The sequence below is a fragment of the Lepidochelys olivacea genome, assembly GCF_965140295.1.
Source record: "Lepidochelys olivacea isolate rLepOli2 genome assembly, chromosome: 3".
In the NCBI taxonomy this organism is placed as follows: Eukaryota; Metazoa; Chordata; order Testudines; family Cheloniidae; genus Lepidochelys; species Lepidochelys olivacea.
Window position 1 is genome coordinate 174,472,499 of NC_140413.1, and position 27,600 is coordinate 174,500,098.

At 40.6% G+C, this 27,600-nt stretch overlaps 1 protein-coding gene across 1 annotated transcript; it reads right to left on the reverse strand.

Annotated features, from left to right (window-relative positions):
• Nucleotides 1-15: 15 nt before the first annotated feature.
• PREPL (prolyl endopeptidase like) lies at nt 16-27,532 on the reverse strand. Its single transcript, XM_084623780.1, is given in 15 exon segments — nt 16-1,092; nt 2,004-2,086; nt 3,235-3,361; nt 4,503-4,652; nt 5,216-5,432; nt 7,067-7,242; nt 7,953-8,147; nt 9,728-9,913; nt 11,491-11,707; nt 16,122-16,245; nt 18,880-19,083; nt 22,667-22,733; nt 25,165-25,293; nt 26,707-27,012; nt 27,015-27,532. Coding segments are annotated over 15 exon segments (2,340 nt in total). The 5' UTR covers nt 27,120-27,532; the 3' UTR covers nt 16-1,038.
• Nucleotides 27,533-27,600: the final 68 nt, after the last annotated feature.

Below are 27,600 nucleotides of genomic sequence, written 5' to 3' on the forward strand. Positions count from 1 at the left end.
AGGGTCAGGATCATCCCCCGTAAAGCCATCCCTGATAAGTATTTGTGCAAGGGCAGAACACTAGCCATATACCTATAGGGCTCCTAGAGGCATTGTGCCTAAGGTATAAAGCTCTTAAGATTTCCTGCTTGAGTTTTGTACCTGTGTACCCCTACTGTAGGCTGTATCTGACTGCCACAACTCAGCCCCAAATCCTGTGGCAGTTTACACTCCACAGTACTTGTTTTGCAAGTTTCCTATTTGTGTAGCAGGCACTGAATTGTCTGAAATAGTTAGAAGCAAATAAGTTGTCAGGTCAGTTTTAAAACAACTCATTTAGGGGAAAGAGAAAATTGAGAGATGATCAAGGCAAATATGTAACAAATTTAAGTGTTTGTTTAGTATCAGCTAGAAGAGAAATTTACTTACTGAACATGTCATAATTAAGGCTAGTCATGGGTTATGCAACTTCACTGGACCTCCTTGACTTCTAGGGCTTCAGGATGGGCTGGGGGGGCTGGCTGGAACCAGGACACTGCAGCCCCAGTCCCAGGCTTGGCAGGGGCTGGGGCCGTGTGCCCAAGTCCCACAGCTTTTGGCAGGGGTTGCAGCTGGAGCCATGCTCCCCTGTCCCACAGCCATGGCCAGCTCTGGAGCGGGGGCTTGGCCTGTCAGTCACTCCCCCTGCCCATTATTTTTAGTAAAAGTCATGGACAGGTCATGGGCTCTGAATTTTTGTTTAGTGTCCGTGATCTGTCAGTGACTTTTACTAAAACTAACAGAGAAGAATTATGACTAAGGCTAAGATTTTATCAATGAAAATAGAGATGCTGCTCCTCCAATGCAGCAGGGAAGGAACTTACCACCTGGTATGTATGTGTAAGTCAGTAACTCACACAACTGCACTGGAAGCAGGGACCCATTACAGCTGGTTCCTTTGGAGAATGAGTGCTCATTTTTTAAATGTACAGGTATGTGATATAGCTTTTTCAGAAGTCTGTTTTTAAATCTTTCAACAAATTCTGAAATAACTGTGCATGTTAAGTAAACCACTTCAAGTTATTCTCTCTCAAGTCCAAATTCTTTGTATAGAAAAGCAAGGTGGCTTGTAACCTAAAACAATGAAAATTTAGTTAAAAAAATCAGACTACTTATTCTAAAAAAAACCTTTGAATTTCTGTCAAACTCTTCCCACCCTATTTCTGGCCCCTTCTTACATTATTCACTCTGATAGCCACTGGTGCCACTAAATGCTGCCCTGCAGCAATCTGAGATTTAAACAGATTTTCCTGCTCAATTTTCTTTAGAAAAAAAGCAGCCACTGGGATCTGTAAAGCTTCCCAGTAAGAAAATGTTATTGGGCAGGGGACAGCAGTAACCGTGAAGGAGGTGTCACCAGGTGCTTTGAGCTGATTTGCTTAAACCATAATGCTATTTGCAGAAAGCTTAGGAGTTAAAAAAAAAAAAAAAAATCCACTTAAAATCTGGAATTTCTAAAAGACAAATTGCCCCCCACAGTATAAACCAAACTTGCAAAATTTAAAGCTGCAGAAACTCTTTGGTAATTTTCTCAACCACGAAGGCTGACGAGAGCAAATGAAAGGCAGTTTAAATCAGGACATTTTAAGACTTTACAATTGCATGGTGTAAAGCTTTCGCTTTTACTGTACCAATACTTTGCACTATTTAGAGTTGTTCATCCAAAGGTATCAAAGCACTTTACAAACAATTAAAGCTCAGAACACTGGTGAGCAGTACTGTAGTTAAGTACCCCATTTAAAAGATGGCTAAACTGAGGCACAGTGAGGTTAAGTGACTGTCTATGGTCATACACACAGTGAGCCAGGAACAGCAGCTGAGAATTCTAATTCCCAGGCCCATCCAACTCAACCAGTGTTTCTCATTTGTTAGTGCCAGTGTGTATTAAATAATACACAAAATGATGACATCATAGTGTTAGTATACACTTCATTATAGATTTGTTTTTGTCCTAACTATAAAAGTGTACAATAGAGGAATCATACCTCATTTAATGAATCCTCCCACAATGGAGCACAATGACTGCCTCCTGCCTGAACATTTAAGATGATATTAGGTATCAGGTTTCCTGAAACAAAAACATTTAATGTCAGTCACTGTTGAATGAACAAGGAGAGGTGGAGCTGTATATGTTATGCGGAGAGGGATGATATTACCACTACCCTGGACAAGATGTTTGTGTAGTTCTGCAAGCAAGAAAATTGAAAATCCAAGTTGTGAGACATTAAACCACAAGTGATGGGTTGGTGGATGAACTATTTGCATTAAATAGTTCCTCCTGATTACATATTTCAGGAAGTATAGTATACATACCCAATTATCTCCATTCTTTTCAGAAGGATTGATTTTCTCTTCATGAGCAAGGCAGGAGCAGCTGCCATCTTTACTTGTTCCCTGCAACTAGGCTCCCAGCTGATGGGAACAGCTAATTTAAGAGCTAAACCTGTGAAAGAGGGCCTCTTCCCCTCATTAGTACAGATTAGTTGGATTCTGTTGTGTTAAATCTTAATTTTAGCATCTGTTACCGAAAGAAAGTTCTTGGCTGGTGATAACTTCTATCAACAATATATAACTTCCGTGCTTGAACAGTCATGTCATTATATCTCCGGGAATAGCATGTCTACAACTTCAGAATGAACAGGGAAATAGTACGTTTGTGCAGGCTCTGAAAAAAAGGGCTTTAAAATTCACAGCAATGAAATGATAGATTAAGTGGATTATTAATTTACTTTTTAAAAAAATCATTGTTTAGCACCCATTAGCTTGACTATTTTAAGGCAAATTTTGGATCCCAAATGGGTGAGTGCCTTTTAAGAATCTGGAGATTGAGTATTAAAAGCTTTAGCCCTACCCATATCATTACAAGTAGGCAGCTTAACCCATACAATAAATATGGGTAGACTAATTTCTCAAGGTTATAGGTACCCTGAATTGCTTCCAACCTTTAGATATTGTGCTTTATATAGTACACACATGCACAGTGGAACAAATTTTCTAGGGAGGTTATGGAATACCTGTCATTAGATGTTTTTAAGAACACGTTAGACAAACACCTGTTAGGGATGGTCTAGGAGCTGCCTCAGTGCAGTGGACTGAACTAGATGACCTATTGAGGTCCCTTCCACTTTTACATTTCATATGATTGATGGATAATTAGTAATGTGACTTTTGTGTGTGCTTATATAACAATGTATATAAAAGACACTTCCACATTACCTTTCTTATTCATGCTTCTAGCATGATCCCTTTCTGCTTTTCTAAGTTTATGAACATATCTTAACAATCCTATCAGTGGTATTCGTTGATCATTTTCATATGCTGTGATTAAAACTGAAGGATAAGCCTAAAACAGAGATGGGGGGAAAAGTTATTAACATTTTCACTTCCTAAAATGTGAACAACCTGAAGAGTTCCACATTGAATCCCTATACTATTACAGTACTTGAAGGCTTATTACTTTTGACAATGATGGAGAAAAGATATCTATCTTCTATATTTAGCATTGTAGCCAGCTTCTTTTTATAAAGCCCTACATTAGCATCCCTATAATTTTAACTTGAAAATTGGTTTGGTCTGAAAACTGCCAGATTTGCCCTCAAGGGACCATCTGCCATGAAGTGATAACTGAAGAGCAGAATACTCTGACCATGCCTGACCCCTCCTAACACAGTCCCTCTGCTGAGAGTCACTGGAGCAGCTCCACAGTTCCTGAGGACTGCCTCACCCATGCAGGAGTGATGCAAAAGGAGCTCTAATCATTTATCAGCTTACTAATAAGCAAATTTAGTTACAATTAAATTTATTTCTTGCTGTTGTCTTAATTTGCAGATAAAAAGAGTCAAATTAGTAACTTTGCATCAAATTAGATGAGTAAGAGTTCACATACACAGAAGACTATCATTTGGGAAGTTATACAGCATTTGTAACCAGCCACAGTTCAGAGAAAATGAATTAGCCATTCAGAGATGACACTGAAACACTTACTTGCACCATATGTCTAGTGACATTACTCGTCTTCCCACAGTGACAATTCCCTAGTCTGGCAGCAAAACTATTTAAAAATCCTCACAAGGGAAGAAACAATATTTTTCATGTTGTGGTTTGTTGTATAATAGGAATAATCTAATACTTTATAGTATGCCAGCAACAAATAACTTTTGAGATTGATTGTCTAAGGGGAGGTTCAATCAATTTCAGCAGCCATTTATGATTTTGTACACTACAAAGCAATATAGATTATTCCTGAAATAATTAGCCAAAGATGGCTTCTTCATATTCAATCAGGATGTATCTTTTAAGAACACATAGTTCACAAGCTCAGAGCCTTTTTTTTAATCAGCTCTCTGGTCCTAAGGCCCTAAAGAATGCATCCTTAGAAAATCCAACTCTGCATTTTCATGATTAAATGCTTTTGTTTGTTTATTCTGTGTGGTACTATACACTGTATTAAGAAAAAGCAGAATGGTTTAATTACTCCTTAGTACCTGTGGCTTAATATTATGATAAGGGCAGTAACTTTTAATGCATTCCATGTACTTTTCATCTGCTAATGGATTTCCCCATTCTTCCTGTTCTTCAATTGTCAGAGGGAGATCAGTGTCCAACATTGTATTTAGAACATCTAGGAAAGGAGCCTAAAAAACAAAACAAGAAGATGGTTTCACAAATTTAAGATACAGTTAACAAAAGAGGACACTGGACCTTCACGTACAGTCCAGTCTACTCTATTAGAATCCACTAAATGTCTGTGAAGGCACAAATTTACGGCCTGACCCAAAGCCCAATGAAGTCAATGGAAAGACTCCTTTAATCCTCTTATAATCATGTAAGCTTGTTCTTCAGGTTAGCAGTGAGCGTCAGAAAAAGTTTTTCCAAATAATTATTTATTCTATGTTGTGTACAGAGGTTGTGTATGTATAAGCACCTCTTGATTCTACTTCTGCTGAAATCCTGAGCCATACTTCCATCTCCTCTCACCTTCACTATGACAACTCTCTTTTCTATAGCCTTCCATAGTCCTACCTCTTCAGGGTAAAGAATGCCTGTCTGCTCCCTTGTATAATGAGATGGCAACATTACCCCCATCCTTGAACAATCTTACACTGAGTAAGAAATTGCTGACCAATTCTGAAATTAGAGAAGATAAAACAAACAGCATGGTTTAACCTCCTATTCCATTAGAAATCAGTCATCTCACCTGTAAAACTATGGCTCTGATGAGGTAAGGATCAGCATTGCACAGAGCTCCTGTAAGAACTCCTCCTGCACTGCTACCTGTTAGTGCTGTATACTTTGGCTGAGAAAATCCTAGTTCATGCAAGAGCATTATACAAGCCTTAAGGTCGTGGAGACCTTTGAGTTTATTATGCATACATCCATCTTTATGCCAGCTCAGGCCTAACTCTCCGCCACCCCTGAAATTTAAAACAATTCAAGTCACAAATGTCACAGAGCTTATGTTTCAAATATTAAGACATCATCATCACCATCTGTGGTAATACAAAATCATGTTTTATTATCCATAACTAACCCTCTCTTCCTTTCTGTCTAGCTACATACAAACACCTACTCACTTCTTCACAGTAAAATGTCTGAGGAAAAAAACCCCAACCTAGTATGTGTGCACTGTGTCTAGAACTGCACATGCACCAATCTGCTTAGTGTGACTATTTCATAAGGTCATCACAGAAGGACTATGAGGGAAGGTCTGCCTGGGTTGTTGTCACAGTAGATCAGTATTTTAAATTACCAAAGTAGATAATATCACTTTAAAATTATATATACACACACACACTTATAAATAATAAAAGGAAACTGTCAGGGAAAAATTACATTTTTCCATCTGTGTGTTACTAATTGATTAAACAATGAAAAATTAAATCAGTTTATTTTTCACCCATTACATTCATTGAGGTGTTGCCTTTCATTCAGTTTGAGTTAGGACACTAGGCAAATCTGTTTCACTTTCTGGTTCAGATACATTTGCACAGTGCTACAATGTGTGGCTGCAAACACTTCAAGGGAGAGTTTAATTCTTTTTTTTTAAAATAATACTTCATTAATATATATATTATTTTGTTAATCGTATGAAATGTCTCAGATATTTTTCACAAACCAGTAATTTTGATCTAAATTATCTTACAGCATCCTTTAATTTAGAACAAAATCTCAACTGAATGAATTGCCAGAATTCTTCATCTGTAATGTTATCATTGTAAAACAAGTAGGACCGGGCTAAGTCATAAGATGTTAACAGAAAAAGAACATGGTTTTCCATTGAGCAATATCAGAATATAAATGTAACTGGACTTAGAAGCTGATTTTATAGTTGAACTAGCCTCATGAGCTACAAATAATATTTCATTGCATTTTCCCTGTTAAAGAACATAACTGAGAAATAATGGAGTTTTCCTGCATCTTTGATCAGATGAATGAATTTTTTAGAACCAAATGAAAGCTGGAAAAAATGACAGCGATAGGATTGTAGCTGAACAGAAAGCAGAGAAGAGTTAGCCAAAAGAGAGACAAGAAATAGGTTATATGCTTGAATACTGTTTTAAAAAGGCAAATGCTTTTCAACAGATATAGATCAAACATGAATGTACGCCACTGGCCTGGGAATAAGAGGGTGATGGTAAATCCTTACACCATGAACATAATAGCAGAAATTATGTTTTTGAGCAAGGACAAGATATGACTTTACAGAAAATGACGTGTGTATTAGAGAAGCCAGATACTGTCAGGGCTAAACTGAAAAATCAAATGCAACCATCCTGTAGATAAGTAGAGACACTCAAGCACTGTGCATGGATCTTGTGAATTTAACCTTATTTGCTTTAAGGCATTTGAGTTGTAATAGAATCACTTAATTACCAAAAAGGATACCTATAATTTTATGGAGAGATGGAAACGTGACACTATAGGAATGGCTACAGTACAAGACAGCAAAATTAAAAGGCTCTTCCTAGCTATCCAGATGAGTCTTAAGAATATTGACCATCTGCCTTACAAATAAAAATCTTTATTACATTATATACCTATAACTTACCTAACATGGCAATATGCTAATATCCAACCATCTTCAATTAGCATCAGATTCTCAGCTTTAAAGCTCATGTTCAAATCTATGCCATAAGCTCCATATACATGAACCAGAAGTGGTTTCCTGTGTAGCTCTTTAGAATTTGTATTATAAAAAACTGTAATTGGCACCAAAATTTCATCCTGGAAATGAAGGAGTATTTTACATTAAAGGATGTTTCAGAGTTCACAATGACACATGGCAATGAAAACGTCAATTATTTATTTTAAATGTGTTTTTTTTTATTACAGTAATTTTTCCCCCACTTAGATTGTACAAAGGACTCTTGAAAAATAAAGCGAGAGACTGAACCTCTGCTGGGCTGGTTTACTGACGCAGAGTATAAAAAGTGCAACACCTGAGGTGTTTTTAAAGTATCAAAGTACCCAGCTCTTCCATCCCCTTGTAACACCATCAATATGTATTATGAACTAATAGTTTAGCACTTACTGTAGCAACAAACTTGTTATTAACTTAACATCTCAACTTTTTTAAACTCAGAAGGTTAACTTTTCCCCCTTCTTGACTGATGTATGCTGTACATCATTTTGGCATTTTTTTGTTTGTCATAAAGACATAACACTAATACAATTGTATCATGTCATGTTCAGCTACAGCCTCTTAACTATAGCATACCAGCTCCAAGGTACACCAACTCTAGAAAAAACATTAACACTGCCTTTTCCTGATCTTTTTACTATAGCGCTGGAGAAAACACCTGCTATTCTAGTAAATATGGCACCAGTAGTTCTTTATGGTATTTATTCCCTATTCCCTTCCAGAAAAGTTTCTACAAAGGAGGTAGGGTGTGTGGGGAAGGTAGTGAGGAGGGGAAACAGCTGAAAAATCTTACCTTGCTCTTAGCTTCTAACCGTACAGTGTGGCAATTAATTGTAATTGGTGCCTCCTGCTCAACGAGATGATTTTCCGCCAACGTATATGCAAAACGTTTAGGGGGTTGTACTGGGGAGGTGAGCTGAAAATAGCAAGTGCTGGCATTGTACTCAGGATGGGGTTCTGACTCAAATGCACAGGCCCATGCAGGTAACTGAGAAAATGAAGATTGTTAATAATCCCAAAAATGTGAAGTGAAACCTTTTACTGCTTTTATAATTATGTCCATTTTCTCCTCTCCAATGAAAAGAGTTGGACATAATGCTTAATTACCTCAGTTTGCATTTAACACAAGCTCCATGTCTTATACATTAAAATGTTTAACGAAACAGCGTCAGCAAGTGTAAGAATTTAGCTAATCTTTTTCTAAAGCCACCTAATGAGGTTCAACAATGATTTAAAATGGAATATAAAACCTAATTCCAAAGTTTTTCATAGAGAGGACAAAATAAATACAGCCATATTCAATGGACCATTTAAAAATGGGAATACTGTATTAGCAAGATTTAAAAAAATATATAATTAAGATATTCTCTCTTTAGGAATTACCTTGTATGCTACTGTATTTTTTAACAATTTTCCTTATCTCATTTCCCCTGTGATATATCACTTCTTGTTCAACTTGTAATACAGCCAAGTCAATGTCACTTATTACTCCAGTGCCGTAAGTTGACTCAGTAGTGCTCAGCCACTTAAAACCCCTGCCTCTAACTTTGTTCCCGTGCTAGCCACTGTGAAGAACAAAACCTTTTCTTGGCACATCTACACTCAGAAACTCACTTCTATTATGTTTAAGATCTTTAACTCTACTAAAAATGAAAGGAATCAAGATTCATTCTTTGAGAGCAGCAGGGTCCTGTGTCAAGCCCCCTGCTAGACCACAACTTACTTTAAGTAATTCTGGTTAGCAGGTTGATAGAGGCTTCAAAAATTGTGCCACTAAAAGTCAAAGTTTTACAGAGAAATTGCAGTCCCTTCTCTGAACAATTGATTCAACTGAACAAGATAATTTAAGAAAGCAACAGTCTCAGTGACTGTGCTGAAAGTGTACTATATTTACCTACAGGAACACCATTAGGAAGGAGGTTTGCGGAGTAATTTATTGCAATAAGGCTAAGAATTCTTCAGATTTGTATTTTTGAATAAATACAAAGAAGCAATTTTAAAGCCTGTGGTTGAATTGTTTGTCTGCAGAAATTAAAGTATTTTGATGAGATAGAAATTAAAAGGAAAAAAATCAGAGTCAATGAAAATTTGGCATCTAACAAGTAGGAAAAGGAGGAAATATTTATTTTTATCAAGCATATTGCAATAAACATAATTCTTCTAAATTACTTACTATTAGGGTGTGTCAGCATTACACATTGGTTTTCTGAATACTCTTTCAATATAATCTGACTTTGGCTATCTCAGTGGGCCAGATTATGATACCCTAATTCTCACTGCATAGTACCTCACACCACCAGTTGGCCCACTGAAGTCAATGAGACTACTACTTAACCTGAGTAAGGGGATCAGAAACTCGCCTTATGGTAACAGGTCTGACTGTAATATGAGATCACAGAGGACAGTAACATACACTGGAAAGTACAGACAATGGTATGTCACTCTTCTGGTATTCACAGCTTGTCTGTTGCGGACATTAATATTAATTTCTATTTTTATATTAAAAGCCAAATGTGAATGTCTTCACGTAATAAACCAATTATTTTAAAAATAAAATCTAAAATATACCTTAATAGACTGAACAGAATGAGAAACAAGAGAAATCACATTTAAATAAAGATGACCATAGCGTTTCAAAAACATCACACAGTGATCTCTGAACATCTCTAAGTCTATTAGCTTAGTCTTTTCTTGCAACGTGTAAACCAATTGCCAGTTCTCCATACCATAGGAACCAACTGGAGTCTTCATCAACTACAAAATGAAAAAAACCATACATGAATGAAATGACAGGAGTTACAAAAATAATGCATACGCACTTGGGAATTGTCATACTGGAAGGTGTTAATGTCTGCCATCAATCACAGACCTGGTTAAAGTTGATGGGCATGCTAACCATCCTTCCCTTCAGGCTAAATGGGAATGGAAGGAGCAATTAACTGCCCTTTAATATAGTGATTATAACTTGAGACAATAGGAAGCCACTGTCCAAGCAGGTAAGATGTGCGAGCTGAGGGGTTTCCCTGGAACTGAGGGTACAACTCAGGGGGAGTTAGAGGATTGATTGGTTGCAGCTGCATGAATCTGTGTGCGGGTGCTTGTGTGTGTGTGTGTGGGGGGGGGGGCAGGGAAACAGCAGTGAGTGTGGCCCTAAGGGGGAGCAAAGAGACAGCTTGTTGGGCCACAGAACTCACTGGAAAGACTGTAAAAAATGGCAAGCTAAGACATTGCCTGTTATTTGTTTCTACTGCATTTAGGGACTCTATATACATTCTTTGTAAACAGGATTGAATAAAAAAAAATCTGATTTGTATAATCAATTTCTCCTAGTAGGCAAAACAACCCAACAAAGTCATGAAAATTGGCTAACTGCTTGGGCCACCAAGGCAACTGTATAAACACTGGTATCTAGCCATCTCTGCTTTCAGTAATGGCTAGTAACTGATTCTTTAGAGGAAGGTGAAGTACCTTCAAAATAGATTTAAGCCAGTTGTGTGAATACTGCACATGCTTATTCAGTTTCTCTGACTTGAGTGTATATAATGAAGAGTGGTATAAACCAGACAGGCAGAATGTTGGCATCTAGTTAGATGTCTATTCCAACAAGGGACAAGACTTCCTGTTTATGTACTAAAACCTATAAATCAAGAAACTGAGCAGCAGTGTTTTTTTTAAAATAAACCTTGCAGTATTTTCTATGAGATGCTAAACATCTCAGCAGGAAAGTCAATAAAAAGATGAAGTGGTGTCTAAGAGGACAATGTATGCACTAAAGACCGGGAATCGAATTGGGTAGTTACAAATTTCTAATGCATATTGTAGAAATGTACATTTGTAGAAGTAAGGTTAGTGCTGATGCAGTGTGATAGACTGATGCCCTGCAGACTAAAATTATTTTTTTTATATCTAACAGCATGGACAATGGCAGTACAAATTTCCTCACACTGCTCAGCCAATGTGCTTCATCACTAACCTGTGGGTGGTATTTTTCCAGTAGACAAGCTAGCCAGCTAGAAATTGCACTGAAACCAACAACATGTTTTAATATAGGCTAAACAACCAGAGTAATAATTTTCAGCCATTACCAGATGGGCTAGAATCAAACTAGCATTCCTAAAGGTGAAATACTCCCATATACGGTTGTTAGTCCTTAGAGCCATGCAGTCCCCTACATGTCTAGTTTTTTTTTTTTTAAATCCTCTAGTAAGCTGTCAAACACAAATAAAATCAAATTTCTCACCCTTTACAGATAAATTAAAGTCATACTTCCATGTGATTTGTAGCAGGCATCTGAACCAATACAATACTTCACTCGTTTGTCAGAAGATTACCTTGTATTCCGCAGGTTCTCCGTAAGTAGTAAGAACGTATAATTCATCATTTCTGTGCTCAACATGATAAATGACCCCTTTGGTTCTCTGTTGTACGAGAATAGGTGAATTAAATGGATTGTTACAGTCAACCAACCAAACTTCGGAACTAGTCTTGCTGTTACTGTTGATGGTGAGAAAACGTCTGTCTTTTGTGCAATATATATCCACAAAAAATCTGCATTAAAAAGAGAAAAGGAAGTTCAACTCATGGAGTTCTTATTTCAAAAAATTCTCAGTTCTGTCAGAATCAAGTAATTCTATCTAAGTCAAGAGGAAGCATATCTAGTGGTTAGGCCAAGGAATGGGAAGTTCAGCACTCCTGGATTCTAGTGGTAGATGTGTTGTCTCCTTCCTGAGATTCAGAAAAATGCACAGTTATAAAAAGCTGGAATCCTCCAAAGCAACAGTGATGAGAGGCAAGTTTTGAAATCAGCTGGACAAGAACAGATTTTCTTGATGTTTTAGGCGAACTGGCAGCTCATCGAGGAATAACCACTAAATAGGCTCAAAAGATGCAAAAAACATATTATGAAAGAACATCAAACTTGCAAACTCTTCTGCCCAAATGAATGGCTTAGTAAAGCATTCGAAATCATCATCTAGAAAACAGGAAAAACTTAACTTTGTTATAGGGAGTAGTGAGAGACAAAGGGTAATGGCAGCTGCTTCAGAGAAAGACAGTGAATCAAAAGTAAACACTGGCTAGTTGTTGACAAACTGCAACCACTGTTATATATTTGCAGCAAATATTGTACAAAGGTTGTCATGTGAGGTGTCTACAAAAAGGTTATGATTTGTTGGTTATGATTATGCTATCTGTACGTATGTATCATTTTGTAGTTGAAGTTATGAATATTGGCTATGTACTTGTATCTCAATGTGTTTTGATTCTAAGTAGCCTCAGTGAAGCATTTGGTTAGCTTCTTGAGAAACGTCTATTCTCAGTAAGTGCCCAGTCAAGAAACACTTAACTGACAATGAACTTTGGGAGACGCCAATCCATACCTGAACTTTCCTGGGAACATTCAAACTAACATGTAAACAATGGTGTCGGCCTGTAAAGAACTGAGTCATGCATGGACATGTGACTTGCCCATGTGACTCCAAACTCCATCTTGCTGCTGTGAATTCCACAGTAAGACAAAGGGGTGTCCTTTCACGGGCAGAGGATATAAAAGGCCCTGAAAACTCCTCCATTTTGTCTTCAATCCTGCTTCTGACCTCTGGAGGGACTTTTTCTACAAACTGAAGCTCTGAACAAAGGACTGAATGACCCATCCCAACTGTGGATGTACTCCAGAGATTTGATTTGAACCTGCAGTTTACTCTATCACTGCTACAAGCCTGAACCAAGAACTTTGCCATTACTGTATGTAATTGATTCCATTTAACCAATTCTAGCTCTCATCTATATTTTTTCCTTTTACGAATAAGCCTTTAGATTTTAGATTCTAAATGATTGGCAACAGTGTAATTTGTGGGTAAGATTGGACTTGTATATTGACCTGGGTCTGGGCTTGGTCCTTTGGGATCAGGAGAACCTCTCTCTTTTACTGGGGTATTGGTTTCCATAACCATTCGTCCCCATAATGAGTGGCACTGGTAGTGATACTGGGAAACTGGAGTGTCTAAGGGAATTGCTTGTATAATCAAAGTCTTTTCTGTTTGGCTGGTTTGGTTTGCCTTGATGTGCAAAGGAACCCCAGCCTTGGGCTGTAACTGCCCTGCTCTAAGCCATTTGTCCTGAACTGATACTCTCAAAAGTGTCCCACCAAAGGCAGCATTGTTACACTAGTATGAGACACAATCCAACTTTGGCTGAGATGCTTAAAACCACTGAGGAAGGAAATGACAATTTTCTTTTCTTTAAAAAGAATATGAGGAGAATATGAAAAAGACCACAGTATGCATCCGATGAAGTGAGCTGTAGCTCACGAAAACTTATGCTCAAATAAATTGGTTAGTCTCTAAGGTGCCACAAGTACTCCTTTTCTTCTTTCTAAAAAAGAAAATGATCTAAATGAAATCTGGTGTGGCAGAAACAAGAAAAAATAAATTTCCTGGAACAAGTAGAAAGAAAAAATCTTGGAAGCAGAACACAAAACTCAAGACACAGAGGGACTAATAATCACCCCCTCCCCGCCCCCCCAAGTTTGTGACCTACAAAACTACTTTAGAAGTAATAACATCTGGCCTTTGAGATGGTGCGATGCTGTGGAGGTACTTAATATTTTCAGTGGGTTCAGTCTGACTGGGGCAGTGATTGGAATGGGAGGGGAGACTGGCATTTTGGTTTGAATATTAGGATAACCTTAGTTGGATCCACTTTGGGATTGACATTGGTAAATATGGGAAAAGAGAAAAGGCATTGTACGTGAGACATTCTGAGCTGTACTGCCTCTTCTTCACTTGCGTGTGCTGCATTCTTCTTAACTGCAGAGGTTTGTAAAAATGTAAAATGAGTTTTAGAGTCATTTCACTCTAGTGGATGTCAGTATCAATGATGCTTTGAGACTCTGGTAATAGGCATGATACCAAAACCTTAGACAGTGTCCTATCAGCCGCTACCAGATCACAGAAAACCAACTGAGTTCTCAGTGTGATACTGTATCTAAGGGGCTAATGTGATCTTTTGATGCATAACCAGAGGAAGCAGGAGTAGGGAGGTGGTATTACCTGGTATTAGTGATTCTATTACTGGAATACTGGGCCCGCTTCAAAAGAGGGGGTTGAAAAATTGGAAAGAGTACAGAAAAGAGTTATAACAACTTGAAGTCTAGAAAACACACCTTATAGTGAAAGACATAAAAAGCTCAGTGTATTTAGTTTATCCAAGAGAAGATTAAGAGGTGAATTGATAACTCTCTACAGATACCTACATAGGAAAAAGATTTCTGATAGCAGATGGCTCTTTATTCTAGCAGCTAAAAGCCTAATGAGAGCCAATGGTTGGAAGCTGAAACCAGATAGATTCAAACTAGAAGTAAACTGCAAATTGTGAACAGTAAGAATAATTAACCACTGGAACAACTTTCCAAGGGATGTGATGCATTCTTCCATCACTTCAAAGCTCTACATTGCATGTCTTTCTAAGACGACATATTATAGCTCAAGCAGAAGATATGGTCTTGATGCAGAAGTTACTGGGTGAGGATCTATGACCTGTGTTATGCAGGCAGTCAGACTAGATAATCATTATGGTCCTTTCTCTGGCCTTAAAATCTACAGATAGGAATTAACAAAATCTTTAAAGAGCATTTTCAGGGCTTTAATTTGACTGTGCTGGTAGTTGTCTTCCCCACACCGTCTGTGAATGTTCCAGAGTTAACTACTGTTACTTGTTTGCCTCTCCCCTAGTTCCCCACGGTCCTGCTCTGGTTCATTCCCTTTCCTCCTTTGTGGTGGGGTTAGAGCTTCTAGACTTTGCAGAGAATAAGCCCCCTGGTTACCCATTGCCTACCAGAGTGGAGCACTGCACTCAATCAGCCAGGATTCCATGGAGGTCAGGCCGTAAAGTGTTCCATTCCTTTCACAAAAGTGTAAGGCCCTAGTTTTATTTTTTTAAATTATATTATTAATCAATCTTAACATTTCTAAGAAGCCGAATGCTGCAAATCTCAAGAGCTCACCTGTTCATCTACATCTTCCTGACGTAGAACAGTAACACAGGAGAATTCTTTAACTTCTTTTGCCCACAAAGCAAGTGGTTCAGCTATGCACTGAGCTAGAACATGAACCTTTACACTCAGCTTGCTGTTTGATTTACAGTAATGACTGTGACCCTCAGAACCGTGTCAACAATTTACCCGTGGGGAAGCGTCTGGTCAGTGCAACTTGTTCCGCTTGATTCTGCCACCTGCTTTATAGTTTTATACAATTGGATGTATAAAGCGCAGTTGGAAAAAGGATCTCAGTTATTTCATCGCAGTTGTACAGCATCAGCCATGCTCCCGTTAAAAAATTATTTCTTTACTGAGAATGTAATTCAGTAAGACAAAACTATCAACATATTTACAATGCACTGTATAAAGCTAGGATCCTCAGAGAGACTAGATCATGCTGTAGGGCTGGAAAACTAGTTCTGCAGTCAATTTAGCAAGAATCTGCTTTTCTTCCTAAACCACTGCTTCCAGAAAGGTTACTGAAAGGTATGCAGTCGACAATAGTTTGATCACACAACGGCTTCACTCGTAGACTACCCATAGCACCAAGGCTTAGCCCAAACATTCTTTTTTAACAAATGTAACCCACACTAACTGTAGAAAAAAATGCTACCTGGTTTTCACCAAAGAACATCTTGACCTGAAACTGACCTTGACATTTATGAACCACTAAACAGGTAACCGAGGACAGTTAAATTTAAGCTGATCACAAATCGGACATAGTACATTATCTCCAAGCACACCTGATAATCAGTAACAGAAAAAACAGATTTTACATGATTTAATACATAGCGTGGAAGAAAACATTTTCTAGATTTTCTGAACAATTATGTGTTTATATATTTTATGAAAATTATTATGAATTATAATTCAACACATACAAGAATATATAAGGGATAGTTTAATATGTTTGATGAGAGATATTACCTTGGATCTTGTTCTGTATAAACTATCTCAGCATGTTTTCTATTAGCGAAAGTGGCCAGAAACACCTTATGGCATACAAGGTTCTTCTGACTGGTGTAGAACAGAACATCATTTGTAGCCCATTCTGAAAAAAAGACAAATGCAAGTGAACTACACCACAATATTTTGTGTTATTGAAGGAGTAAATAAAAGGAAATATTTTGCCCATCCCAAAGCAAGTTTCAGAGGAGATTTGTGAAAAAGTTTGATCTTGGGAATCTAATCTGAGTTTAATTAAGCTAAAAGTTGTATTTCTTTTTTCCTCAATTAAAACTTATTGTTTTCTGGCCATGACGTTAATAGTTCTGATTTGGCTTAAAGAGGAAATCCAGGCTTCTGTGGGTCAGCACTGAAACATCCCACAGCTGTCCATTATCAAGCATTTCCCTTCTGACTTATTACACATTATGCACTTGGAGAAAACACTTTGCATAGGCATGTCAGGTCCAATTCTGTACTGCATAGAACCTCATGAAGTCATTTACACCTGTGCAAGGTGGGTGTGAATAGCTGCCATTCTGATTAAGTAATGTTTTGCACAAGTATACATGGTCACACAAGGTGGAAGACACTGAAGAATCAAGCCTATTTTGCTTTTCCTTTTATAGATTGAATCGTCTGGGCAGATCACCTCAGATTCTAGTCACAATGAGGGAAAATATGCCAGTGGACAGTTCAAGGCACTAGAACAGCCTATGTATGAACACCTACTGAATGGTCAATCTGCTTTATTCTGATCAGTAAATTAGGAAATTTTGCCCAGAGTTTTGCAGTTCATAGGCTTAGCCAAAAGATCACTGAATACAGGATAACGCATCTAAAACCGGTCTCCATACTGGCCAAACAACAATAATAATAATAAAAATAATCAATCAGTATGGACATACATATGGTGTAACAAAGCAGTACTCTCTTTTTACTGTATTGCTCTAATATGCTGTAAAGGCAAAGAAGGTTCTCCACTTCCATTTCAGTATTGTGTTGTATATTTTACCAGCAAAACTGAGAGGTAGTAAAGTTTCCTAAGTTAAATTAAAGGCCCCGGGGTCCCAATCAAAGCCTATTGAAGTCAACAGAAGGACTCCTAATTGACTTTGGGGGCTTTCAATTGGGCCCCATATCCTGAAATCAACTGGAACTGCAGTTGTTCAACATTTTAAAATGTATTTGGCACTTGGGTCCTAATTTTCAGAGGTGCTGATCACCCGCACCACTGACTTCAGTTGGAGCTGCAAGTGCTTGCTAAATCAGGCATGAAGGCCCTGATCCTGCAAATGTTTATGTATGTGAATAACTTTACACACATTCACAAGCCTACTGAACTCAACAGGCACATTCACATACATGAAGTTAATCGTGTGCATAAATGGTGGCACGATTAGAAACCTTGTGTAACAAAGGAATGCCCATTGAACTAAATGAGCTGCTTTTGTTTGAATTGCAAAAAGGACAATTGTGTAGTATAAAAGACAAACTTTCGAGCCAGTAAATCTTTGTAATCAATTGAGAACCCTGCTGCAGTTTTAAAATGTGTGTGTCTTGATATGACAAGATAGGTAAAAGATATCACCTTACCTACCTTGTCTCTCTCCTGGGACCAACACCGCTACAGCAACAGTTCTTTATAGTGGATATCAATTTCAACACAGCAGTCCTTTATTTTGTTTAAAATATTATTACTGATTCTAAGTTGCAATATATGGAGCATTTTATCTTGCCGTTTTGTGTATTCCACATTACATTTACAGACCACAGTAACTCCTCACTTAAAGTCATCCCGGTTAATATTGTTTCCTTGCTGATCAATTAGGGAACATGCTCCATTAGAGTTGTGCAATGCTCCCTTATAAGGCCATCCTTTGGCAGCCGCCTGCTTTGTCCACTGCTTGCAGGAAGAGCATTCCCTTGCAACCAGCTGGTGAGGGCTTGGAACCAGGGTGGACCAGCAGCCCCCCGCTCCCTTAAGTTCCCTGTGCAACAGCGGCCCAGCAGGCTATCAATTGCCAGCAGTTCAGCTGTTCCTCCCTCCACTGCCTTGGAGCTGCTCTCCAGAGCCTCCTGCTTGCTGGGGTGGGGGGTGGAGGGCGGGGGAGGACAGGGAGGCTAATGTCAGGGTGTCCCCCTCCCCCCTGCTCCCCGCTTACAGAGCAGGGGGGACACAGGACAGGGCTCAGGGAACTTCCTGGCAGCAGCTGCTGTGGTCTCAGCTTGCTGATTAACTTAACAAGGTAGTGTACTTAAGAGTGGTGTCAGCCTATTTAAAAGGGAAATGCGCATCTCTCTCTCTCACACACACACAGGGTGTGTGGCTGTCTCCCCTCCCTCCATTCGTGCTGCCTTGTAGAGTGTGAGGCTACATTAACAACGAGTTAACCCTTGAGGGCTCAGCCAATTGCTAGTTCATCATTTAGCAGTAAGGTATTCCCTGGGAAATATCCCACCCTCTGACTTTACCACCTCAACCAAGGTTCACAATCATCATCATCGCTGTGTAAGTATTAAATTGTTTGTTTAAAACTTATACTGTGTGTGTGTGTGTGTGTGTGTATATATATATTTATAGACTTTTGTCTGGCAAAAAAAATTTCCCTGGAACCAAACCCCACCCTATTTACATTAATTCTTATGGGGAAATTGGATTCACTTAACATCGTTTCGCTTAAAGTTGCATTTTTTAGGAACATAACTACAACGTTAAGTGAGGAGTTACTGTACTTACCAAAACTAAACACATTTGGGATAATATATTCCACCATTGGTAACTTCTCAAGTTTCGTAACAATACAGCTTGACTCTTCAGAATTTGAGCTTTTTATGCTGGTAGCCATATACCTCTGATCTGGGGAAATTCTGATGCGCTGAATAATCGCATCATGAAAACCAAGATCTTCAGTACTGAGTAACATCTCAACACTTCCTTCATCTAGTACACAAAAGAATACAGACAATATTATCCAAGAATCAGCACAATGAATCATAAAAGTTTATATTCTGCTAATGATATCCAAAAGTGGAATTTATTAGCATGGAATAGTTCAGGTGTCTTAACATATGTTAATAAACAGTATCATAACTGAGTTTAATGGCATGTGTGAAAAAGATTTTGTTGTTGCTATTTTTAAAAATATTATTTGATTTGTAAATTTGCCTGAAATGGAGACCATACTTCTGAAGGAAGGTTTAACTTTAAAGTTCAAATTTTTGAGGTATTTGTGTGCAATGAGAGGAGAAATATTTTTCACCCTTTTGGAATTAAAAAAATGGGTGAATTAATTTTGCTTAATTTTTTTCCTCAGCGAAGTGGTCTATTTTGTATAAACCCAAAGTGCTGACTGAAAAAAAAAATCCAGAAATTTATGACCACGTGAAAACAAGAATTTATCATGGAAGTCTCAATATAGCTTTTGCTACTAATGTAAGTTGATAAATACCAGGGAGGGAGAGGAGTTATTTAAGTTAAGTGCCAATGTTGACACAAGAACAAACGGATATAAACTGGCCATCAACAAGTTTAGGTTTGAAGTTAGACCAGAGGTCCCCAAACTGTGGGGTACGCCCGGAGGGCATGGAGGAACGTCTGGGAGGGGTGCAGCAGGGCCTGGACCAATCCATATGGGATGTGGAGAGGGAGTGCCACCCAGCCCCGCTCCAGTCCCACCCCCAGCCGCATCCCTGGCCCTGCGCCTGGCCCCACCCCCAGCCTCAGTGTGGCCCCAGTCCCAAGGCTTGGGGAGGAGTGGAGCTGCACCTGGCCACGGGTCCTGCTGCCAGCCCCCACCACAGCCCGGCTGGGGCTCCACTCCCAGTCTCAGCCCCAGTCTTGACCCCCTTACCCCGTCCACATCCATGTCCCCGCTCCCGGCCCTGGCAGGGGGCATGGATGGGGTAAGGGGGGGCTGCAACCTCAAAAGTTTGGGGACTGCTGAGTTAGGCAAATGTTTCCAACAATCAGAGGAGTGAAGTTCTGGTACAGCCTTCCAAGGGGAACAGTGGGGGCAAAAAACCTAACTGGCTTAAAGACTGAGCTTGATAAGTTTATGAAGGGGATAGTATGGTGAGACTGCCTACAATGGTATACAACTGATCTGCGACTGCTAGTAGCAAATATGCCCAAGAGCCATTGATGGAACACTAGATGGGGAGGGCTCTGAGTTACTACAGAAAATTCTTTCCCAGGTGTCTGGCTGGTAAGTCTTGCTGATGTGCTTAGGGTTCAACCAACAGCCATATTTTAGGGCTGCTAGGCGTTTGGTTTTTGACCGGAATGCCAGGTTGAAAAGGGACCTTGGTGGCTCCGGTCAGCACTGGCGACCGGGCCTTAAAAGTCCACTTGGTAGTTTAGCGGGGGCCTGGGGCTAAGGCAGGCTCCCTACCTGCCCCAGCTCTGCATGGCTCCCAGAAGTGGCCGCCAGGTCCCTGCGGCTCCTAGGCGCATGGGCAACCAGGGAGGCTCCACACGCTGCTCCCTCCCCGAGTGCTGGTTACGCAGCTCCCACTGGCCGGGAACCACGACCAACGGTATCTGCGGGGGGTGGCACCTGTGGGCACAAAGGCAGCACATGGAACCTCCCTGTCTGCCTATGCGACTAGAGGCTGCAGGGACCTGGTGGTCGCTTCCTTGGAGCTGCAGTAAGCGCCACCAGGACCCTGCAACCCTACCCCGGAGTCTCCTCATACTCCCCAAACCCCTTGTTGGATCATATTAAAGAAGTTCTGTATTAAAATCACAAATGAGTTTGATTCCCCAGAGTTTAAATTCCAGGGTATTACTAATGAAGAGGTCTCTTGGTTTTTGGTACTCTTTCTCTCCCTCTATGTGTGAAACTTGCAAGCTGCTAATTGTGTTAGTACATTCTAAGACAGAGTCTGTTCTCAAAGCAATACTCTAACAGAAACAGCACCCAGAGACTCCCCACCCTTTTGTTGTATTAACAATTGTGATTAAAGTAGAGATAGAGGATGTATGTGGATGGATGCTTGGTGTGGATAATAACTGAATGATCAGGGAGGTGCTAAGAATCCAGTGTCCATGGGCTGAAGAAGGCGTCAAGTGGAAATAACCAGAGGACCCCCGCAGGGCAGACTGGAATCCACCCAACAGCCTCAAGAATGGGAGAACCAAAGAACAAGGTAACATCTAGCAGCACGGAGCCGTCAGGAATGTGCTAACAGCATGATGAAGCAATTCCCATAGACTGGCATAGGAAGACATTCCTATAAAAATAGGACTCTAAAAAGTGAGAACTTTGGGGTCTGATTCTGCAAACCAACTTCCAGGAGCATCAGATGAGCATCTGACAAGGCCCTGCTCCCTCCTCATGTCCAGGCCACCTGGCCAGTGGCTTGGCATGAGCAACTCTAAGGCTGGTAACTATGATAACAACCTTGCAGAACCTGTGTGTGTGTGTTTGTATGAATGAATGTGTGAATAAATATGAGATTGAATGGAATGCTATAGCTATAACTAACTGCTTGCTATGATTCTTTCTGTATTCACAATAAATGTGGTATTTTGCCTTTTTCCCTTTAATAAGATCCTGCTGGTTTTTATTTTATTGGTATAACACCCTCACATCCCCTGCCCCATCCCAAGCTCTCAACCCCCGTCACACCCCAACTCCCTTGCCTAGCCCAAAGCCCCCTCCTGCACCCCAAACCCCTCATCCCCAGCCCTCATCCCCCCTGGACCCCAACCTCCTGGCCATCCCAGAGCCCCCTCCTGCACCCCAAACTCCTCATCCCTGGCCTCACCCCCAGCTGAAGCCCTCAGCCCCCATTCCCCCAAACCTCCTGCCCCAGCCGGTGAAAGTGAGTGAGGGTGGGGAAGATCAAGCAACGGAGAGAGGGGGGATGGAGTGAGTGGGGGGCAGGGCCTCAGAGAAGGGACGGGGCATGGGCAGAGCCTCTGAGAAGAGGTGGGGTAGGGGTGTTCAGTTTTCTGTAATTAGAAAGTTGGCAACCCTAGCCATATTTGGGGTTGGGAAGGAATTTCCCCCCAGGTCAGATTGGCAGAGACCCTTTCCCCCTTCCTCTGCAGCATGGGGCACAGGACACTTGCTAGTTTAAACTAGAGTGAATGGTGGATTCTCTGTAACCTGAAATTTTTAAATCATGGTTTGAGGACTTCAGTAACTCAGCCAGAAGTTATGGGTCTATTACAGGAGGGGGTGGTTGAAGTTCTGCGGCCTGCATTGTGCAGGATGTCAGACTAGATGACCTTATAAAGTTTGAGACTTTTTAATATGTGTAATCATATGACATTAATCCCCAGTTACTGTGCCATTCTTCTTTCTAGATTCTGGAATCTGAAGCTTTTACTACTTTTATAAAATGTATTGCTTAAACATTTTATTATGTAAAACACAATTTTGAGCTATTTTTGTTTTAAGTTTTTTTTTAAAAATTAAGTAACAGGGATGATTAAGCTTGAAGCTAAGTAAAGTATCCTAAAGTGTCAATGCATGCAGAAAGATCTGAGCAATTATAATGTCCAAGAAATATCTTACCAACACTTGCTTTTGAACGAAATATGCAGCCATTTTCTTCAAAGTAAACAGAATCCCCAAACCTAATCTGTTAAGCACAAAACAGACATGTTGCCAATATAGGCAGAATTATATCATGGTCGGACCTTAGAAGTCAAAATATTTCCTAAAAGTTACTACAAACAATCTGTTTTCTTTCAGAGTAACAGCTGTGTTAGTCTGTATTTGCAAAAAAAAAAAAAAAAAAAAAAAAGTACTTGTGGCACCTTAGAGACTAACCAATTTATTTGAGCATAAGCTTTCGTGAGCTACAGCTCACTTCATCTGTTTTCTGCTGAGGTTATATAGTACATGAATAGGCCTATGGTTTTATGTATAAATAAAATCTAATTCAGCAATATATGCATAATATTTTATATATAAATAAGACAACAAAATATAAAAGATGTGCTTGATACACTTAAGGATTTTGTTAGCCATATTCAGAGGAATGAAAGGAAGTCACACACACAAAGATTTTCTTTTTTTAAGTCAATATACTGTAACACAGTGCTCACCAACCTGTTGATTGCGATCAACTGGTCAATCCTGGAGCATCGGCCAGTCGATCGCGATCTCCTGGCTGCTAAAAGTCTTGCGGTGCAGGGGCTCAGGCAGGCTGCTTACCTGCTGTGGCCCCACACTGCTCCCAGAAGCGGCTGGCACGTCTCTGCAGCCCCTGGGGGAAGGGTGAGTGTGTGTGTGTGAGAGGTAGCTCTGTGTGCTGCCTCCACCCCCGGCACCGTCCCCATGGGGTCGGCGCTTGCAGGCGCAGGCAGTGCATGGAAACCCACTGCCCCCCTCCCTCCCAGGGGCACGTGCCAGCAGCCATCCACTTCCAGGAGCGGTTTGGGGCCACAGCAGGTAAGCAGCCTGCCTGAGTCCCACTGCGTTGCCGACATTGAGCCGCCTGTGGTAAGCGTCTCCTGGCTGGAGCCTGCATCTTATACCCTCTCCTGCACCTCAACCCCCAGCCGAAAGCTCCCTCCCAGCCCCCGCACCTCCTCCCACACCCCAAGACCCTGCCTCCTCCTGCACCCAAACTCCCTCCCAGAGCCTGCACCCTTCACCCCCTCTCACACAATGCAATCCCAGCCCCCTCCTGCACCCAAACTCCCTCCCAAAGCTTGCACCTGTCACTCCTGCTCTTCAGCCCCTTGCCCCAGGCTCAGCCAATGCACACCCCAGAGCTGAGAATGTTGCACTGATTTGTGACAATCCCTGAAGGATTTTTGATCTATAAACCATAAATGACACTAATAAAAAGTAAAACTCATGAAATGTCCAGTGGATTCTGAGATTAGGTGCAGTGTGACCATATGACCCCTGCACCCAAACTCCCTCCCAGAGCCTGCACCCCAACCCCCTGCCCCATGCTCAGCCTGCACCCCTCCACACACACTCGGAACCCCTTGGCCCCAGCCCAGAGCCTGCACCCCCTCCTGCACCCCAACCCGCTGCCCCAGCCCAGTGAGAGTGAGTGAGGGGGAGAGCAAGCGATGGAGGGAGGGGGGAATGGAGTGGGTGGGGCACAGCCTCGGGGAAGGGGCGGGGTAGATCCTGCATTGATCTTAAATTCAAAAAGCCATCTTGTGCGTAAAAAGGTTGGAGATCACAGAAAGACATTTCTCTGGTAACTACACAAGCAAAAAGCATTATCCTATGAACAGATGACTTAACAGAATTACTCATTACCCAAGCACATGTTATTTGCCTTAATCCTTGTGCCTGCAAACACTTATGTACCATTAAGCACCGGAATAGACTCACTGAAGTAAATAAAAGCTATAACAACATTTACTAATAAGTAATATACAAATAGGAAAAAGTATGCTAACAACTTGGGTTCAATGGGACTATTCACTACTTAACATTAAAATACTCAGAATTGAGTTTAAGGCTCGAGGCCTAAGGGCCCAATCCTGCAAACACATATGCATGTGCTTAACTTTAACTATCGCAAGTAGATCAATTGACATCAATGAGACTACTCCTGGTATTGAAGTTAAGTGTCTCTAGAACTGGAGCCTAAGAGAACAAAGGTCTTGTAGTTTATGTCATCCTATCACTGCATGGAATCAAAACTCCACAATTCAGATACCATTCCCCTCCCCCCCACCCTAAACTTAATAATGGGTGAAAGCATTTAACTCTTCTCTTGTATCATATAATCCACATTGTTTGCCAAAAGGCCAGTTTAACTTTATCCTATTAGTTTATTATTGCGTCTATTGACTGTGGTGGCATTAAGACTGCTGTTCACGTAAAAGTAGTCAGTTAGATCAAACATACTGCAAGCATATTCCAGACTATTTTATTCATACTTTATAACTATCAAAATATTTAAAAATCAGGACTATGAACATATAACAACTTAACCAAAAACATGTAGTGTAAAGGCATTTCATAGTAGGAACAACTTAACTGACTCTTACTTGTACTAAACTATGATGCATTTAAAAAAAATTTTTGCCACTCACCACTGGGCTGCTCATGCCGAATGTATACTTGTTGTACATTACTTCTAATTTCTTCTTGATTCTTTCTGCTGTATCCATATATCTTGCTGAAGTTACTTTCCAGTTCTCCTGCTCTGATTTCAAAAGATCCTGGTACAAATACGTCAATGCAATCAAACTCTGATTTTAAATGTCCAAAGTTATGGTTGGATGCTCTTTGTCTATCAAGGTCACTTTGCATCACTTATGCAATATAAATCAACTTAAATTGGCTGGGCTGAAATCCATCTCTTTGAAAATCATTTTCAAGTCACCCTTAAAAAAACACTGTCAATGTAAAACAATAACTCATATTTCTGTCTGGAAATATTTCACCTGCTATGTATTTCAAGTAACACCTAAGATTCATATTATTGGAAAAAATTAGAATTTTTTCTCTGCTTTTTGTTTGTTTATTGCATGCATTAGACATGCACACTGTATAAACCATTTTCACTGTTTCCCCTCTACAGTTAGTCAGATAGGTCTTGATCCTTCAGTTAAATCTGTGCAGGTGTAATGGGCTGCCAGTAGATCCAGTTATGGATATAGACTGACTAGTCTGTGTAGACAAGGACAAGTTTTGTTAAGCATTGTGTCAGCTAGTAGTGGTTAAATCCTGGTCTAATCACTCTGGAGATTCTTTATGCAGTTCTATCCTGATACCCTAATAGTATCTTTCCAGCAGCTAGTTAGATTTTAGGAAAAAAGCTACAGTATACTGGGGGTACCCTCTGAGACCTTATCCACCCAGTAGCCTCCAAGACTTTATCTACTTGCTTCCCAAGAACTCAGCTCAATGCTGAACTGGTCACTGAGGTGTTTTTTTTTAATTGGCATACAATCAAACTATGCTTCAGCTGATCAGGCTCAAGCATAGGGCATGGGTACAGGGAATATTATACACCCAAACTTACACAGAAACTCCCTTCCTTTATATACATGTATACATCACACAGCATTCCCTATACATTACATCACTCATTTTGGGTGGGATTGGTTTGGTCACTTTGTAGGAACCAATTCCAATTTACGCTTTACCTCATCTTGTGTACCAGGTTTATCTTGTCCATGGTTATCTTATCCATTGTAAATTGTTCCCTGGATGTTCCCCCTTATCTGTTCCCAGCCAGCTGATCCATTTACCTCTGATGAAGTGAGCTGTAGCTCATGAAAGCTTATGCTCAAATAATTTGTTAGTCTCTTAAGGTGCCACAAGTCCTCCTTTTCTGTCTAATTCTGTCTCCCAAGAAATGAGGCCTCACACATGTCCAATTACTCATGTCAAGCCAAGGCTATACAGCAATAAAACTGACCCAACTGTGTACTTAGCTATGGAGAAGTACAGAAGCTGACAAGTTGAACTATGTCATTTGTCTCTGAGTATAACTGAAATCCCAATTCCTATCTCAAACCCTTTTGGAAAAAAAAAAGTTTCCTTAACATTTGAAACAGTGTGACTGTCATTATTAATATAAGGGTCATGATAGTTGTTGGCATTATATTTATATTTAAACTGCATACCTTGCAGGAAAAGAATCTCCGTGGCACAGTGTGCCCTCGTGAGTCTGTGTTGTTCCATGAATTTCCCAAACACTTTGTAAACTGAAATTCTTGGACTTTTATTTGACTGCAAAGCGCTATTACGGGATCATAGTTACGGTTAAAGTAGTATCGGAAGCAACCAACACTGAACTTCAGAGTCCGGAGAAAAGATTTCACAGTCCGATGCATGGCGCCCAAATCTTCACTTGACTGACTGTACTGACTGTACTCACTCTGAACTTTCCAAGAATCCAAATTTATGTCGGATGCAATTAAATTGGGTACCTGATATGTTCAGGGTGAAACGGAAGCAGGGACTTCTTCAAATGTGAACGCTTTAAACCGAAAGGGGCAAAAGATTCAGACTGAACGCTGTAAACTTTAGTTACCATGCGAACGGCAGGGAGAAGAAAAGCAAACCTGCAGCTGCCTCCCCTAGCCCTTTTCAAACAATTCGTTTGTACACTTAGGCAGCGTGTTTCTCCCCCAGGCTGCAGGCTCGCACGGCAGAAGGGCAGGCTCTGGTGGGCCCGGCGGTGGGAGGGCCAGCCGCAGCCATCCTGCCGGGCACTTTCCTGTCCAGATGTGTCACCAGTTCAAAGAGCTTCTGAAACGTGAGAGAGTTTCAAGGCTCACTGAACTGCACCGACACAATTCTTCAGCCCCGGCCAGTGCCGTTAAAGCACCGCATGGAAACACGCCCAAACCTGCACGAGGAGGAGGAGGAGGAGGAGGAGGAGAGCTCAGCGGCTCCGAGATCCGATCCACCCAGCCGGTCTCCGAGCGCTGGGCACACGCTGACCGCCCACGCAAGCGCCGCAAGGCGCGCGGCAGCCGCCGCGACAGACCCTCCCCGGCCTGCTGCGGGCAGGA